This window comes from Gastrolobium bilobum, unplaced genomic scaffold (assembly GCF_033153095.1).
Source record: "Gastrolobium bilobum isolate Gb01-03AN ecotype WA unplaced genomic scaffold, APGP_CSIRO_Gbil_v1 utg14120, whole genome shotgun sequence".
Taxonomy (NCBI): Eukaryota; Viridiplantae; Streptophyta; class Magnoliopsida; order Fabales; family Fabaceae; genus Gastrolobium; species Gastrolobium bilobum.
In genome coordinates this window covers 324,802-340,534 of record NW_026897624.1, presented here as the reverse complement: position 1 = coordinate 340,534, position 15,733 = coordinate 324,802, and the positions used below count along the sequence as shown (strand labels likewise).

The 15,733-nt window shown below is 35.1% G+C and overlaps 1 protein-coding gene across 1 annotated transcript in view; it reads left to right on the top strand.

The window, feature by feature from the left end:
- Positions 1-12,008, top strand: part of LOC133308707 (serine/threonine-protein kinase ATM-like) — a 30,400-nt gene extending 18,392 nt beyond the window's left edge. Inside the window, exons 22-33 of the mRNA XM_061509386.1 lie at positions 3,496-3,590; positions 3,685-3,793; positions 4,188-4,277; positions 4,998-5,077; positions 5,459-5,537; positions 6,343-6,389; positions 6,467-6,566; positions 7,058-7,189; positions 7,272-7,406; positions 7,493-7,558; positions 7,853-7,996; positions 11,740-12,008. Coding sequence (XP_061365370.1) covers positions 3,496-3,590; positions 3,685-3,793; positions 4,188-4,277; positions 4,998-5,077; positions 5,459-5,537; positions 6,343-6,389; positions 6,467-6,566; positions 7,058-7,189; positions 7,272-7,406; positions 7,493-7,558; positions 7,853-7,996; positions 11,740-11,817 — 1,155 coding nt within the window. The 3' untranslated portion in view covers positions 11,818-12,008. The remainder of the gene's footprint in view (positions 1-3,495; positions 3,591-3,684; positions 3,794-4,187; positions 4,278-4,997; positions 5,078-5,458; positions 5,538-6,342; positions 6,390-6,466; positions 6,567-7,057; positions 7,190-7,271; positions 7,407-7,492; positions 7,559-7,852; positions 7,997-11,739) is intronic.
- The last annotated feature ends 3,725 nt before the right edge of the window (positions 12,009-15,733 follow it).

Sequence of the window (15,733 nt, the reverse complement as noted above, 5' to 3'; positions counted from 1 at the left end):
TACCATCGAGTGTCATTTCCTTCTAGCACTATCAAAAGCAGCGAACCTTTTTCTCTTATCCATTCTGATGTTTAGGGCCCTTCTAAAGTGCATCGTGTTTCAGGTGCAAGGTGGTTTTTTTTTTATTGACGATTGTACTCGGGTAACATGGATATTCTTGATGAAAGACAAGTCTGAAGTACCATAGATATTTATTCGATTTCATCACATGGTTGAGACTCAGTTTGGTAAGTGTATTAAAAGACTAAGATCTGATAATGGTACTGAGTACGTCAACCAATGCCTGTTGCAATTCATTTCAGACAGAGGTATGATTCATGAGCTCACATGTGTTGATACCCCTCAACAAAACGGGGTTGCTGAAAGAAAAAATCGTCACTTTCTTGAAGTTGCTAGAGAACTACTTTTCCAGACATCTGTTCCTAGTTCTTATTGGGGAGAAGCCGTGTTAGCTGCAGCCGTTTTGATCAACCGCTTACCTTCACGGGTCCTTAACAATACCCGTGCTATTCATTCCATGACTTCCTTCTTTCCTTCTGTTCCCATTTTGCAGAGCCTTCCACCAAAAGTGTTTGGATGTGTTGCCTTTGTCCATGTTCATAAACAACATCGCAGTAAGTTGGATCCTAGGGCTTTTAAGTGTGTCTTCCTTGGTTATGCCCCTGATAAAAAAGGTACAAGTGTTATCATCCACCAAGTCGAAATTTTTTTGTTTCTATGGATGTCACCTTTCAAGAATCTGAGTCTTATTTCCTGGGTCTTCATCTTCAGGGGGAGAACAGTTCTTCAGAATACTCATCCCCTTCCTTCTTTGAGTCTGGATCGTCCTTGTCTACTCCTACACCTCTTCCTAGTGTGTCTGCTCCTGGTGTGTCAGAACCTTCAAATACACCTGAGATACGAAAGATTTTGACACCTGAATTGGTATATCAGAGGAGGAAACAACCCATACTGTCTCACCAGCAACCTCAATTGTCTGAACCACTGGTAAGTCCTAAATCTCCTGTTTCTGATTCTAATATTATTGCCTCTCATGATTTGCCTATTTCTTCTGATACCTCTGATGACTTACCCATTGCTTCTGCTTCTGATGACTTACTTATTGCCCTAAGAAAAGGGAAAAGATCTTGTACTCAATACCCTATCTCCCATTTTGTTTCTTATACTAATCTTTCTGTACAGCACAAAAGCTTTGTTTCAGCACTAGATTCTATTTCAATCCCAAAATCAGTACATGAAGCATTAAAAGATGAGAATTGGGCCCAAGCCATGCAAGAGGAGATGAATGCGTTGGAGAAAAATAAAACATGGGAGGTTATTGATAGACCCAATGGAAAGAAAGCAGTAGGGTGCAGATGGGTTTATGCCCTAAAGTATAATTCTGATGGCACTCTTGAGAGATATAAGGTTCGGTTAGTCGCCAAAGGTTACACTCAGACCTATGGCATTGATTATGAAGAAACCTTTGCTCCAGTTGCAAATATGAATACGGTGAGAGTCTTGTTATCCCTTGCTGCCCATTACAATTGGGATATAAATCAATTTGATGTGAAGAATGCTTTCCTTAATGGTGTGTTAGAAGAAGAAGTCTACATGGAAATCCCGCCTGGTTTTGATTCTGTGGACGGAGAAAATAAAGTTTGTAGATTAAGAAAAGCCCCGTATGGATTGAAGCAGTCACCTCGTGCCTGGTTTGGAAGGTTTACTAAGGTTATGATGACCTTAGGATACAAACAGAGTCAAGGAGATCACACTTTTTTCTTTAAGCACTCCCAAGATGGGAAGCTCACTGTGCTCCTTGTATATGTTGATGATATTATTATAACAGGTGATGATTTTGTGGAGAGACATATTCTGCAAACACGGCTAGCCTCTGAATTTGAAGTTAAAAACCTTGGGAAACTGAGATATTTCCTAGGAATAGAGGTAGCTCATTCAAACAAAGGAATTTTCATCAGCCAGAGGAAATATGTTCTTGATCTTCTCAAAGAAGCAGGAAAGCTTGGGTGTAAACCCTCTAATACTCCTATTGAGCAGAATCACAAGATAGGCGATGAAAAGGAGAGTCCTCCAGTTGATAAAGGACAATATCAACGGCTAGTTGGGAAATTGATATATCTGGCTCATACTAGACCAGACCTAGCTTATGCTGTTAGTATTGTCATTCAGTTTATGCACGATCCAAAGGAGAAACACATGCAGGCAGTAGAGAGAATTCTTCAATATCTTAAAGCTACTCCTGGTAAAGAACTGTTATTCCGGCGTGAGGGCAATCTCTCTTTAGAAGTCTACACTTATGCTAATTATGCTGGATCTGTGACTGACCGTCGTTCTATCACTGGATATTGTATGTTTCTTTGTGGTAACTTGGTGACGTGGAGAAGTAAGAAACAAGATGTGGTTGCCAGATCAAGTGCAGAAGCTGAATTTCGAGCTATGGCTCAAGCCATTTGTGAGTTACTGTGGCTAAAAATTGTACTTGATGATCTCAAAATAAAATGTGAGGGACCTATGAAGTTGCTATGTGATAATAAGTCTGCTATTTGTATAGCTCATAATCCAGTTCAACATGATCGGACTAAACATATTGAGGTCGACCGCCATTTCATCAAAGAGAAACTTGATAGCGGGTTGATTACCACTCCATACATTCCCACTGGACGTCAATTAGCTGATGTATTGACAAAGGGACTTCCTTCAGACAGATTTCAAGAGCTTACTAGCAAGCTGGGAATGATAAATATCTATTCCTCAGCTTGAGGGGGAGTGTTGTAAATAATAGTTATTTATTTATTTATTTATTTATTTATTTGTTGTATTGGGCTTAGCCCATTAAGTCAAGAATTCTAGGTCATGTATTCTATAAATAGATATCCCTTTGTACAGATTATTTACAATTCAATAATATATTTCATTACCCTTTTTTCAAGTCTTATACTAAATAGAGGAATCCTATAATACGGAAACAAAAAATGAAATATAAGAAAATAGGAAAACTATTCCTAAGAGATCATTAAACTATTTTAAGATATAATTAATATATTATACGATATTTTCTAGATATTCTTAGAACATATTTATAGAATATTTTTCATCTTAATTATTTTTTGTCCCTCTAAATCTTAATAATTTCAACATTTTGTTCAATCATCATTTCCAAATTTACGCTTTATGCATCTCTTCAATGCATCCAACTTTCATTAATTGTTCTTCAATCATCATTTTTTAAATGAAACTTATCAAAAATCCCTCTCATACTTTTATATATAATATAGATTTTCATGTGCTAATACTGCAGAAGTTATTAACTTGATTTTTCTTCGGTTGAATTTTTTGTCAGATATATGTATTTCCTGTCAAAGTTTGGTTGTAAAAATTTATATAAGCAGTGTCCATATGTTGTCAACATTTGGTGTGCTAAACTTGCTATATCTTCCACTTCTAAAGCTATATTTGTGCTGAACCGTTTCCTTTGCATTTACATTTGACATTCAGGTGCCTGTAGTGACAGCTACCATTTCAATTGATCATAGTTGTCAGTATAATGAAGGCACTTTTCCTTATTTCAAAGGATTAGCAGATTCAGTTATGTATGTCTCAATCATTTATACCATTCAGAGAAAAAGTTTTCCTAGCATGCAATATTTGATGCCAAAATATACTTTATGTTGGTTTGATGTACAGGATAATGAATGGTATAAATGCTCCAAAAGTGGTTGAATGCTTGGGTTCTGACGGTTGCAGATATCGGCAACTTGCAAAATCTGGGAATGATGACCTAAGACAGGATGCTGTATGAATTCTAACAGCTTTTGCTTTCTAATCTTTTTGGTATCTGTTGCAAAGTTGTGTTGAATTATTATAGTTTTCCATCTTTAGAAAAATGTGGCATTCCAAGCAAGCATGTTTTACGAATATATGTTAAATTATGATCTAAAGTTGACAATTTGTATTTTCTACGTTCTGATCGGGATTGTCCTATTTTAGAAAACTGATACCTTCCATCTAGCTAGCTAACTTGGTAGTTGGTCCAAGTTAAACCTTTCAGTATATATTACTCAATGCAAAAGAAATTGTTATGTCGTCCTTTTAGATGTTCACAGCTTTCTTGACTCACAAGGGAAACTGGACATCTTATGGGATCTTTGTTGTTTACTTTGATGGTTAACCTTCTGAACTCTTGATAGGTAATGGAACAATTCTTTGGTTTAGTTAACACATTCCTGAGGAACCATCGAGATACATGGAAAAGAAGGCTAGGAGTACGAACCTACAAGGTATATTCTGCTTTTTCTAAAGTTGTTGGTCTCTGGTGCTGAATATGCTGTAGTAAACAGTTTTAGGGTAACGTGTGCAGTGCCATAAACAAGGGAAAATGAAAGTGGAGCTAAGATGAGGGTTTCATTTATTTTTCATTACTCATGGCTCTTTGAATTGTTTCTCTACCAAAGAATATGCTTTTGCAGCAGGGTCCTGTTCCCAGGGTTGTTTTTCTATATATTTCTTTCTCCATGGACAATAAAAAGTTGCTTCATGAAAAACTATTATGTGCTTCAGAGTACATGTGAAGGAATTTTCTTGCCGAAAAGTGAAATGATGTTCAAAATGTCTTTCTACCTGAAAAATGTTTTTTTTCCTCTGCTGGTTGGAAGCGTTTATAAACTTTTAATTCCATTAGAGGATCTACTCAAGAGTTATGTGTAGTTTTTGTTTTTTTTATATCGTGCAGTTTTTTTAAACCTAGTCTGTTCTCTTTGTCCTACTTTTAGTTTTTTATTTGTTTTACAAATTGTTCACTTGAACTTTTATACAAGAAGTCCTTTGTTGTATCCTACTAGCATCCCAGTCTTTCCCTCTTATATGTAATACTATTGATCTTTAAACACTTCTTGTGGAGGAATCTGACTTTGTTGTTTACCTAAGGTTGTTTATATTAGTATGATTGAAAGAGATTGAATTCTTAAAATGGTTGAGGATTATCATTTTCTATGAAATAGGTTGTTCCTTTTACTCCAAGTGCTGGTGTTCTTGAGTGGGTTAATGGCACTCTTCCTCTCGGTGAATATCTTATAGGGAGGTCAGTCAAAGAAATATGTATTTTACTGCAAAATATCTTGTTCTGTTCAACTTTAAAGTGATTGGTCCTTGTATGAGCCAACTATTTCAAAAGCTTAAGCTAATAGATAGATGAAAGTACATGAATGATTTTATATCTAACACGACCCTTTACACAAGAGGATTTTGGGCTTGAAATGTGAACAAATGAACAATGCACTGGTAGACCCTACCTTGTGTTGAAATTTAACTTATTTAGAAAAATAGGGGCACTAAGGATCAAACACTAGATCACATGGTCATATAGAGACTACTATCATGTCATGAGTCAACTATACCAATAGCTTCAACTGTTAGGTGAAAACAAATAATTTTATTTCTAACGGTCCTCCTTGAACTTCAGCATGAGAGATGGAGGTGCTCATGGTCGCTATGGAATAGGGGATTGGTCATTTCTAAAATGCCGAGACCACATGACAAGTGTAAGCAAATAATATTTAAGTACTTTTGTCAACATGGCTGTCATAAAAGTATTTCTTGAATTTTCCTGAAGTATATTGCTTGTTTGATTATTTTATAAAGTGACGGTGCTCAAAAAAATTTTATCCAAAAAGAATTGAAAATAAAAAACAAAAATAATTAACTTTGAAATATTAGATGTCAAATAACTATTTTATCATCTGCTTTTATATACTGAAAAATTCTAATCTTCCTTTAAATGCATAATGGGTTTTGTGCATTCTAGTTTCATAAAATAGTATTAATTTAATATTTAGTGTGGTTGACTGATGAGATCATCGTCAACAAAATAGAACGAGAGACTTATGTTACGACACTATTTTATATTGAAATCGGTTTCCCAGTGCTTTAGGTACTTGATGTGTTCTGATAGGATTATTTTTGCTGCTTCGTATAAGGAAATCTGTCATGATCTGAGGGAAACCTAGTGAAACCAGATAACATAATTACATTAATCTATGAGACCAGATCTTCCATATCCCCGTTCTTACTTCTTTTTGAAAAAATTTAGTGCGTATAACATGAACAATAATGTCAGAGAGAATTATGGGGAAAGCCTCATGTCAAATTCATTCTTTATCAGATATTGTACAATAATTTTACCTATTCAACTCATACACTATTTCTGAGAAAGAGAATACAAAACAAAATTAAAAAGACAAACTTATACAACTTAAATATATACGAATTACTTAATGTATATTATACCTTTTATTTTCTGATATATGAAATAGAATAGTAGTACTATGCGTGATGTTTTTTTTGTAGGAAAGGGACAAGCGCAAAGCATTCCAGGATGTTTACAGGAATTTCAGGTTTCTTTCCTATATTTGTCTTTTAAAGGACCAAGAACACGTAATCAACTCCGTAGCTTAATGACATTGTCATGCAGGCCTGTTATGCATTACTTTTTCTTGGAGAGGTTTATACAGCCAGCAGAGTGGTTTGAGAAGAGACTTGTTTATACCAGAAGTGTTGCTGTTAGTTGTATGGTAAGTGCATTCTACTTTTCCAGGCATGCTTATTTTTTCAATATTTGGATCCTCCCAGTCCTTAATATTTCTTAAAAGTATCTTAATGTGTAATGGCAATGGTCTTGGTCCAAGTAAAATTAAAGAAGGCCCATTCAACACTAGCACTAATAAAAGAAGGATTGATTCAAGTTAAATCCTTTCTAGTGCACCTGTTTGAAGGTTTTATATGATATTTTTCCACCTAGCTATTACAGCAAATATATAGTCTTTGATAGTGTAACCTTGTTGGAATGAATACAGCTCTGACTTCTGAAATAATCCTTCATATATTGCCCGTCTGTGTCCAAATAAATCCACCGTTATATATCACTTCTGTTCTCTTACAAAACAGCTTTTAATTTAGTATTATCTATCTGAGATATGATTCTGTTCTCTGAAATGTCAGCAAAACCTCATCTACATCAATATATCACAAACCTTGGTATATTTATTTGTTTATTCATATGCAGGTTGGTTATATTGTTGGCCTTGGAGATCGACATTCGATGAATATTTTAATTGATCAGGCCACTGCAGAGGTTGTTCACATAGATCTTGGTGTCGCTTTTGAACAAGGCTTGATGCTTAAGACCCCAGAACGGGTATGTATTTGATAGTCCTTGAGTCATGCACTCATTTCCATACTTCATCTGGATTTCTAATATCTTCTGTGGCTGCTGGCAGGTTCCATTTAGGCTCACAAGAGACTTAATTGATGGAATGGGCGTAACTGGTATAGAGGGGGTTTTCCGAAGATGTTGCGAGGAAACACTGTCTGTTATGCGAACGAACAAAGAAGCATTGCTGACGATTGTGGAAGTAATCATACTTCACCCAATTTTCTGTAGTATGAATCAAACATCTATTTCTATATTTTCTTCATAACAGATGAGTGTCCTCTACAGGTTTTTATCCACGATCCTCTTTACAAGTGGGCTTTATCGCCTCTGAAAGCTTTGCAACGTCAAAAGGTATTGTCTCAATTTTATTTTCTTTATCTAACCTATGTTCAGCATCTCATAGTATGGGTAGGGGCGGGCAGCCCTGTTTCAATGACTAGCTGAAATCAGTACTTATCATGAGTTGTGGAAATGAGTATATAAGGGGACAGCGAACCTCCACCTATTCCTTCAAGTGACCATTGATATTCTTTATTTGGTTTCCAATGATGTCACAGGCTGTGGATTTTCATCTAGTTTTTTAAGTCTGTTCAACTTGCATTACTTGATTTACCTGCAATGACCTTTTTCCCCTTTTCTCCATAGGAAATGGATGATGATATGGATACAAGTTTGGAGGAACCTCATAATGATTATGAAGGAAATAAGGATGCTGCACGTGCACTTCTGCGTGTCAAACAAAAGCTAGATGGGTATGAAGAAGGCGAAATGCGAAGCATCCATGGGCAGGTATTAATTGATATATATCTGCTAAATTTTTGTATATAGGCCGGTATTTGGTTGATAAATCTGCCACATTATTGTATTCCAATTTTGCACTTTTCTTTTCCTTTTCATCTTTATCTTCGTTTGGCTGATAAAAGTGGATTGGATACTATGCATTTCTTAGTCATGAAACTGGTAAAATAGGAAGTTGAAAGTTGGAACATAAACTTGTCAAAATGGGTGTTAAGAGTTATGTTTAAGGATTCAGCCTAACTTATACACAAGTTGCACATTCACATTCGCCTACTAGATACCAACAGGTACTTTCATCGTACTGGAGAATAAAGATCTTCAATTGCCAACAATTTCTAACCAGTATCTTAAACCATAGGTGACATCAACCTAAACGAAGAAATGAAATCTAAATTTACATATTTTGTTGTAAATAGAATTTGTGTAGTCGTTCGATCCCACGTCATGTATATCTCTTTGTACCTCCCTTTCAATTAGTTATTGTAAAGAACAAATTCAACCCAAAAGCTTAAGTTATTGGGTGAGACTACATTAATGGTTTTATATATCTCAACACACTCCCTCACACGAGAGTCCACTAGGCTTGAAGGGTGGACGATGCACAGGCTCACCTACCTGTGCAAAGAAAGAAATTCCACTAGAAAGAAAGTGAGAGACGGTGAGGATCGAACCCGGTACACCGAAACTCTGATACCATGTAAAGAACCAATTCAACCCAAAACCTTAAGCTGTTGGATGATATTACATTAATGGTTTTATATATCTCAACAGTTATATAATAGTCTCCACTGTGTATTAACACCCACAGATTTTCATCACATATCTCTCGAGTCCTGATATTTAATATGGTATCCAAAGTCTAACAAGAGAAACCCAAATTTGTCTCTCAGATGGACCCACTGTCCACACAGTAAATTTTTTTCCAAAAACTATCACGTCCATTAGTTTTTGGCCTCCGTCTTCCTCCATCAATCGTCTTAGATCCTATCTGATCTCTGTCGCCGTTGATCGACGACTTTTTCAGGGAATTTTTTCAACAACGTACCCACGGTTTTGACTATCGCAACTAGGAGGTTCTTTCTATCAATGGCCCACCTCAAGACTCCTATCCATTTACCCTCACGCGTGTGACAGACACACGCTTCCAGAACTTGCATCGACATGTAGAGGTATGTGCCATGTCCCCTCCATGCGCGACTTGGGCAGAGAGGATCGCCCTCTCTTGCTGGTTCCAAATCTATCTAGATTTGTCCATTTTGACTCTTTTGCAGACTCCACGGGGTCTTTTTCACCTTTGTGCTACTCTTCACACTCTTCTTTTCTTCGTTTTTTGTCTTTTTCAGGTGACCCATGGTTGACTCTCTCCACTTTGTAATGCATCTAAAGGTGCGCTGAAGCCCGAGGCACCAGACTTCAGCAATTATGTTAATTCTCTATTATGTGTGGACAAGATGAATGGCTCTAATTATGACTCTTGGGCTTCTGATCTCGAGCTTTGGCTATATGGACAAGATTGTACTGATTATCTCACCACTAAGGTTGAGCCTATCCCAGTAGATGAGTGCCTTGATGGAAAAAGGTTGATGTTCAGTTACGCATCATCATCACCATATCCACCCGTAATTGAAGTAGATCTTTCGTGCTCATGTTTCTTGTGAGTCTGTTTGGCATCTAGCCTAGGAGCTTTGTACCGACGACACTCACGTTCCTTGCATTTTGCTTGTGTATATTCTTAGTCTTTTATATCTATTCCTATGACTATATGTGAGGCGTTATCTCGTTCCAAATAGCAGATTATGATTGACGAGATGCGTACGCTTCAAAGTAGTGATACTTGGGATCTGGTTCCCTTTTCCTCTGAAAATCTATTGTTGGCTGCAAATCGATATACACAAGGTCGGTCTTGATGGTCAGGTGGACCGTCTCAAGGCCTAATCGGTGGCCAAAAGTTACACTCCAATGTTTGGCATAGATTATGGCAACACATTCTCTTTAGTGGCAAAAATAACCTATGTTCTCCTTTTTCTTACTATAGTTGCTATTCGTCACTCTTTTGTATTAGCTGGATATCTAGAAGCTTTCCTCAATGGTGATCTGGGGGAAGTTTATATAGAGCAACCTCCTAGGTTTGTTGCTTAGAAGGAGTCTAGCCTAATATGTTGTCTTCACAAGTCCCGGTATGGTCTCAAGCAGTCTCAACGGGCTTGGTTTAGAAGATTTAGTATCGTTGTACAACTGTAACAATTTGGCATAACTCTGAGTGAGGCTGATCACTTAGTATTTTATCGCCACTCTATTTCAGGATCTATTTATTTGGTGGTGTATGTTAACGATATTTTCATTACAGGTAATGATCATCGTGGCATAACTCAAGTAAAACATCTTTGCCATCATTTTTAGATAAAGGACCTTAGAAGACTCCAGTATTTCTTAGGGATAGAGGTGGCTCGATCCAAATATGATATTGTGATATCCCAGAGGAAATATGTTATGGACATTTTTGAGAAGACAAATCTATTGAATGCTAAGCCAGTCGACACTCTTATGGATCCAAATGTGAAAGCTTCAACCTAATCAGGGGTTGTCATTCTCAGATCAAAAAAGGTATAGAAGATTAGTTGGGAAGCTGAAATATCTCTCACTCGACCAGACATCTCTTTTGCAGTCAATTGAGTAAGTCAGTTTTTGAATTCTCATTATCAAGATAACTGAAATGCATTGATTCGTATTCTCAAGTACATCAAGAAAACTCCAAGAAAAGATCTCTATGGAAACAAAGGTCATACCATGGTTGTGGCATACTCTTATACTGGTTTGGCAGGTTACCCAACTGATAGGAGATCCATCTCTGGGTATTGTGTATTTGTTAAAGATAACCTGATTATCTGGAAAAGTAAGAAATAGAGTGTGGTTGCTAGATCGAGTGAGTAGAATATCGTTCAATGGCCATAGTCATTTGTGAACTCATTTACCTAAAATAACTTGGACCAGCATCTCTCGTTTGCAATAATCAAGTTGCTTTGTATATAGCTTCCAATCTAGTGTTTCATGAAAAGACCAAGCACATTGAGATTCATCAGAGAAAATGTCCTCTCGGGAGATATCGTCACCAATTTTGTTAACTCAAATGATCAACTAGCTGATGTTTTCACTAAATCTTTGAAAGGGTCCTGGATAAATCACATATATAACAAGGTTGGAGCATACGATCTATATGCCCCAGCTTTAGGGGAGAGTGTTGTAAATAAAATTGTATAGAGTAGTTCATTCCCTCATTATGTGTATCTCTTTGTTGTATAGTTAACACAAATTTACATCACATACATCTCGTTCCTAATATTTAACATTGTAAATAATGTTAAATATCACAAACCTCACCTAATACTTAGATAAGGCTACATCAATGATTTTTATATTACATTTATATAATACGTCCCTTCACAAAAAAGTTTATTAGACTTGAAAGGTGGACAATGCATAGGTCCACCTATCTATGCTTACAAACTCTACAATATTAATTATTTATTAATAGAATGAGGAGTGTGAGGATGGAACTCGTAACTACTTGATCGCACCACGTGATTATAAAGGTTCTGATATTATGTAAAGAGTCAATTCAATTCAAAAATTTAAGTTGTTAGGTAAGGCTACATCAATAATTTTTATATTATATTTCTCTAACAAACATGTTGAAATATTCCATGAAAAATATAATTGTGGTATTATATTTGCAGGTGCAACAACTCATCCAGGATGCAATCGATCCGGAGCGTTTATGCCAAATGTTTCCCGGTTGGGGAGCTTGGTTATAATGAGCCGTCCACATGTTATATAATAATGAAATACAGTTGTAGATATAAGTATTGGCCTACGTCTATATCGTCATAACTCTAGCAGTTAAACGATTGCAAATATATTATTAAATTATAGGCAATGGATATTTCTTTTGATTTTGTACTATCAATAACAAAATCAAAATCCTGTAAAAAAAACAAAAAAAATAAGCTACAATCACTATTTTTGTTGTGATTAATCAATTATATTCAATGGAAGATCAATTTTGAAAAATATTATCTACATCTATCGGTTCCAGAGCATACTAATCATCTGTAGTTGTTTAAGCGCGTCATTTAGGCCCTGCTCTTGCATTTTATATTATCAACTCTTAATATATGGATACCTATCTCTTTAATTAGGTATATACATTTAAAATAACACTTCCTATCTAAGCCACGGTTCCATGTATCAATTTCTCCACAAATATACATGGCTCCAATTGACAAAAAATGGATTCTGATTTACTCTTAACATCAAACAAACCGATTTCTATACTGTATAGAATTTGAAGTAATCATGTTTACTCACAATAGACACAGTAAAACAAAATAATAAGAAAGAAAGCATGCAAGACGACAAGACTCACGTCTACTAAACAAATAGAAAACATGGAGTCCCAATATTTAACTTGCAGTCCTTTCTGTACGATTGAATGTGTAGTTCTACTCTTTCCTCTATTCTTGTATGGTTAGCTCAACCCTATTGTACTCTATGATGTTGAAAGCGCATAGAAAAGTGGCTAAACAGAAAGTTGGGATTTTTACAAAAAAGTAACCTTTCGATTCTTAATTTAATTAACAACATAATAATATTCAACTCCTAGAAAAGGGTCATAAGCACTCTTTTATAGACTAATTACAAAATGATTCAAAATTCTAAATCTAAAATTATAAAAATAATGAAACTTCTTAAAATAAATATAACAGTAATTAATATCTAAAAATAAATAAATAATTACAAATAAATAATTCAAAATACATCCCAAATCTTAAATCTCAAATCATTCCAAATATGTTATTTTCCTTTTCTTCCCAAATAAATCACAATCACATCTGCTGCTTTATTGAGACTTGGATTCGATTGTAATTTGCTACATTTTAAATCATTGCCTCTTTCAACAATTGAATCATACTTATTGGGCCACAATTCTAGTTGACTACGAGTTTCTTGAATCAATGGTTGGGTCATGTACAATGGGCCAACTATAAGTGCATCATTCTTTCCTGCTAGGAAAATATTCGTCCTCGAATCTTGTTTATCTCCACTAATCTCAATTTCTTTAGACAAAAATTCAAATGATAAATCTTCCTCTATTAGATCTTCATAATCTGATTGACTATCAGATTTATCATAGACTGGATTATCATCATGAACTGAATCTTCATCATAAGATGGATAATCGTCATAAATTGAATTATCATCATAGATCGGATCATCATCACAAACTGGATTATGATCATAGACTTCAAAGTCAGGAATGCTGATTTGCATCTCGATATCTTAAAAAGTGGACTGATTTCCAGGTCGTACTTCCCAATTCTGTCCCTGATTTAGAATCCCTAAGAGATTGACATCCTCTTATTCGTCATCAGATGCGTCATCTAATTACATTCCTTCTTCGGATTGAATGCCCAACTTTGTCCACGCAAGTCGCCGCTCCAAAAATTGAATTTCCATGCTCTGCACCTCCACAAGAGTTTGCTTCAAAATTTGAATTTTCATGCATACCCGCACGAGACATCGCTCCAAATCTTGAATTCTCTTTCTATGTGCCTACACACCTAGTCGCTTCAAAACTTGGATTTTCTTGTCCAACACTTGCTCAAGTTGTTGCTTCAAATCCTGGATCCGCCTTCCGAGCTCTTCATTTTTCTATAACTCGCAGGTCAATCTGACGCAGTTGTCTATATTCTTCAAGAACGAATCCACGTTCCCTACTCTCATGACTCCGCCGTCGTCGACCTCCACGATTCTGTTCAGCCATTGGTTGAAGGCAACCTAGTGCTCTGATACCAAATGATGCCAAAAGCGCATAGAAAAGTGGCTAAACAGAAAGTTAGGGTTTTTACAAAAGAGTAACCCTCCGGTTCTCAATTTAATTAACAAAATAATAATATTCAACTCCTAGAATAAGGGTACCCTTTTATAGACTAATTACGAAATGATTCAAAATTCTAAATCTAAAATTTTAAAAATAATAAAACTTCCTAAAATAAAGATAACAGTAATTAATATCTACAAATAAATAAAAAATTACAAATAAATAATTCAAAATATATCCCAAATCTTAAATTTCAAATCACTCCAAATATGTTACTTTCCTTTTCTTTCCAAATAAATCACAATCACATCTGCTGCTTTATTAGGACTTGTATTCGATTGTAATTTGCTAATCATTGTCTCTTTCAACAATTGAATCATACTTATTAGGCCACAATTCTAGTTGACTACGAGTTTCTTGAATCAATGGTTGGGCCGTGTACAATGGGTCAACTATAAGTGCATCACTTCATCAACTATATATACTCCACCAACTTCACCTGTTTCCCTATTGCAGTTTGATTTGGAGAATCAAATTGATATAATTTAAGTAGGTGATCTTGTACGAATCGTAGAGTTGGATGTTAGATTTTATTTGCTAATGGTTTCAGGTTCATAGTTTTCGTATAACTCCATATCTGAGTCAAACAGTGAACCTATGCCATGTTTTTCAGCGTAAGGTCCATGGCTCTATGTTCCAAGCGATTTTAAATATCGACTAGGCAAATTAACCCCTTGAGACCAAGTAAAAGTAATAAATATGTGATAATTTATTTATATTATGATCTAAAAAATAGAATATCATAAGATCACCATGTATTATCCAAAAAAATGATTGCTTTGTATTACTGGGTAACAGAATTCCGTAAATTTATGGTTATCATTCAAGGATATAATTTTTTTTATGATAAACTAATTAAGGGATTAAATTTTTATTTATTATTCCTAATTAAAGAGATAGTTTTTTAATTTATTAAAATTTCTTGAAAAGACAAAAATGTGTAACTTAATGTATCAAAATATTGAGTATTATTAGGGCATATGAACAAGACACTTTTAATAAAATGACTAGAGGTGTTAATTTGGGTTGGCTCAGCCCATTTGAACTACTCAGTTGTGGGGTGGCCTAAATGCATATCAGTCCGCAGAGAGACCAATTGAAAAGCATTTTACTATATTCGGCCTACTCAGTCGTTGGTTTAACCCAGTCCTGCATTTACTTTATTATTTATACAATTAGAGTCCAAATTTAACTAATTAATTTGTATTAAAAAGCTTAAATTGTTTTACATGAAAAGATTTAAAAGTAATTGTCACTTAAAATAAATAAGTTTGTCTAAAATAACATTTAGATAAACTTAACAAAATAATTATAATAGTTAATTATGATATTTTAAAGCTTGTAGACGAGTTAGGCCTACTATAAGCTTGCCTACTTCAATTTGAACTAAATCGTACTAGGTTAGTTTAGGGGAAATTGACTATTGTGTTATCTTTTTGAATAAAAAATGTCTAAATGTAACGAGGATAAAAAATTTTATCAAAATATCTCGGCACCAAACTTGCTACAACTGTCAGCAAATTTGGTTAATGCCACGTGACACCTTAAAAGAGGCCACAAAACTCGTTACTAGTTGTATCAAGTTAAGTGGTCAAATCCGTAATCTGGTTTCTGTTATTCAATGACACATGGAGGAAAAAGATATTTTTAAAATAACACGGAGAACACCCATTTTCCAAAATTAGCAAAATTGTATATCATTTCAATCCAGGTCTTTTTTAGTATTTTCTTCTAAGTCCTGAAAGTTTTCTAATTTGGGAAGGGGTGTATGTACACATGTGGTATTGAAA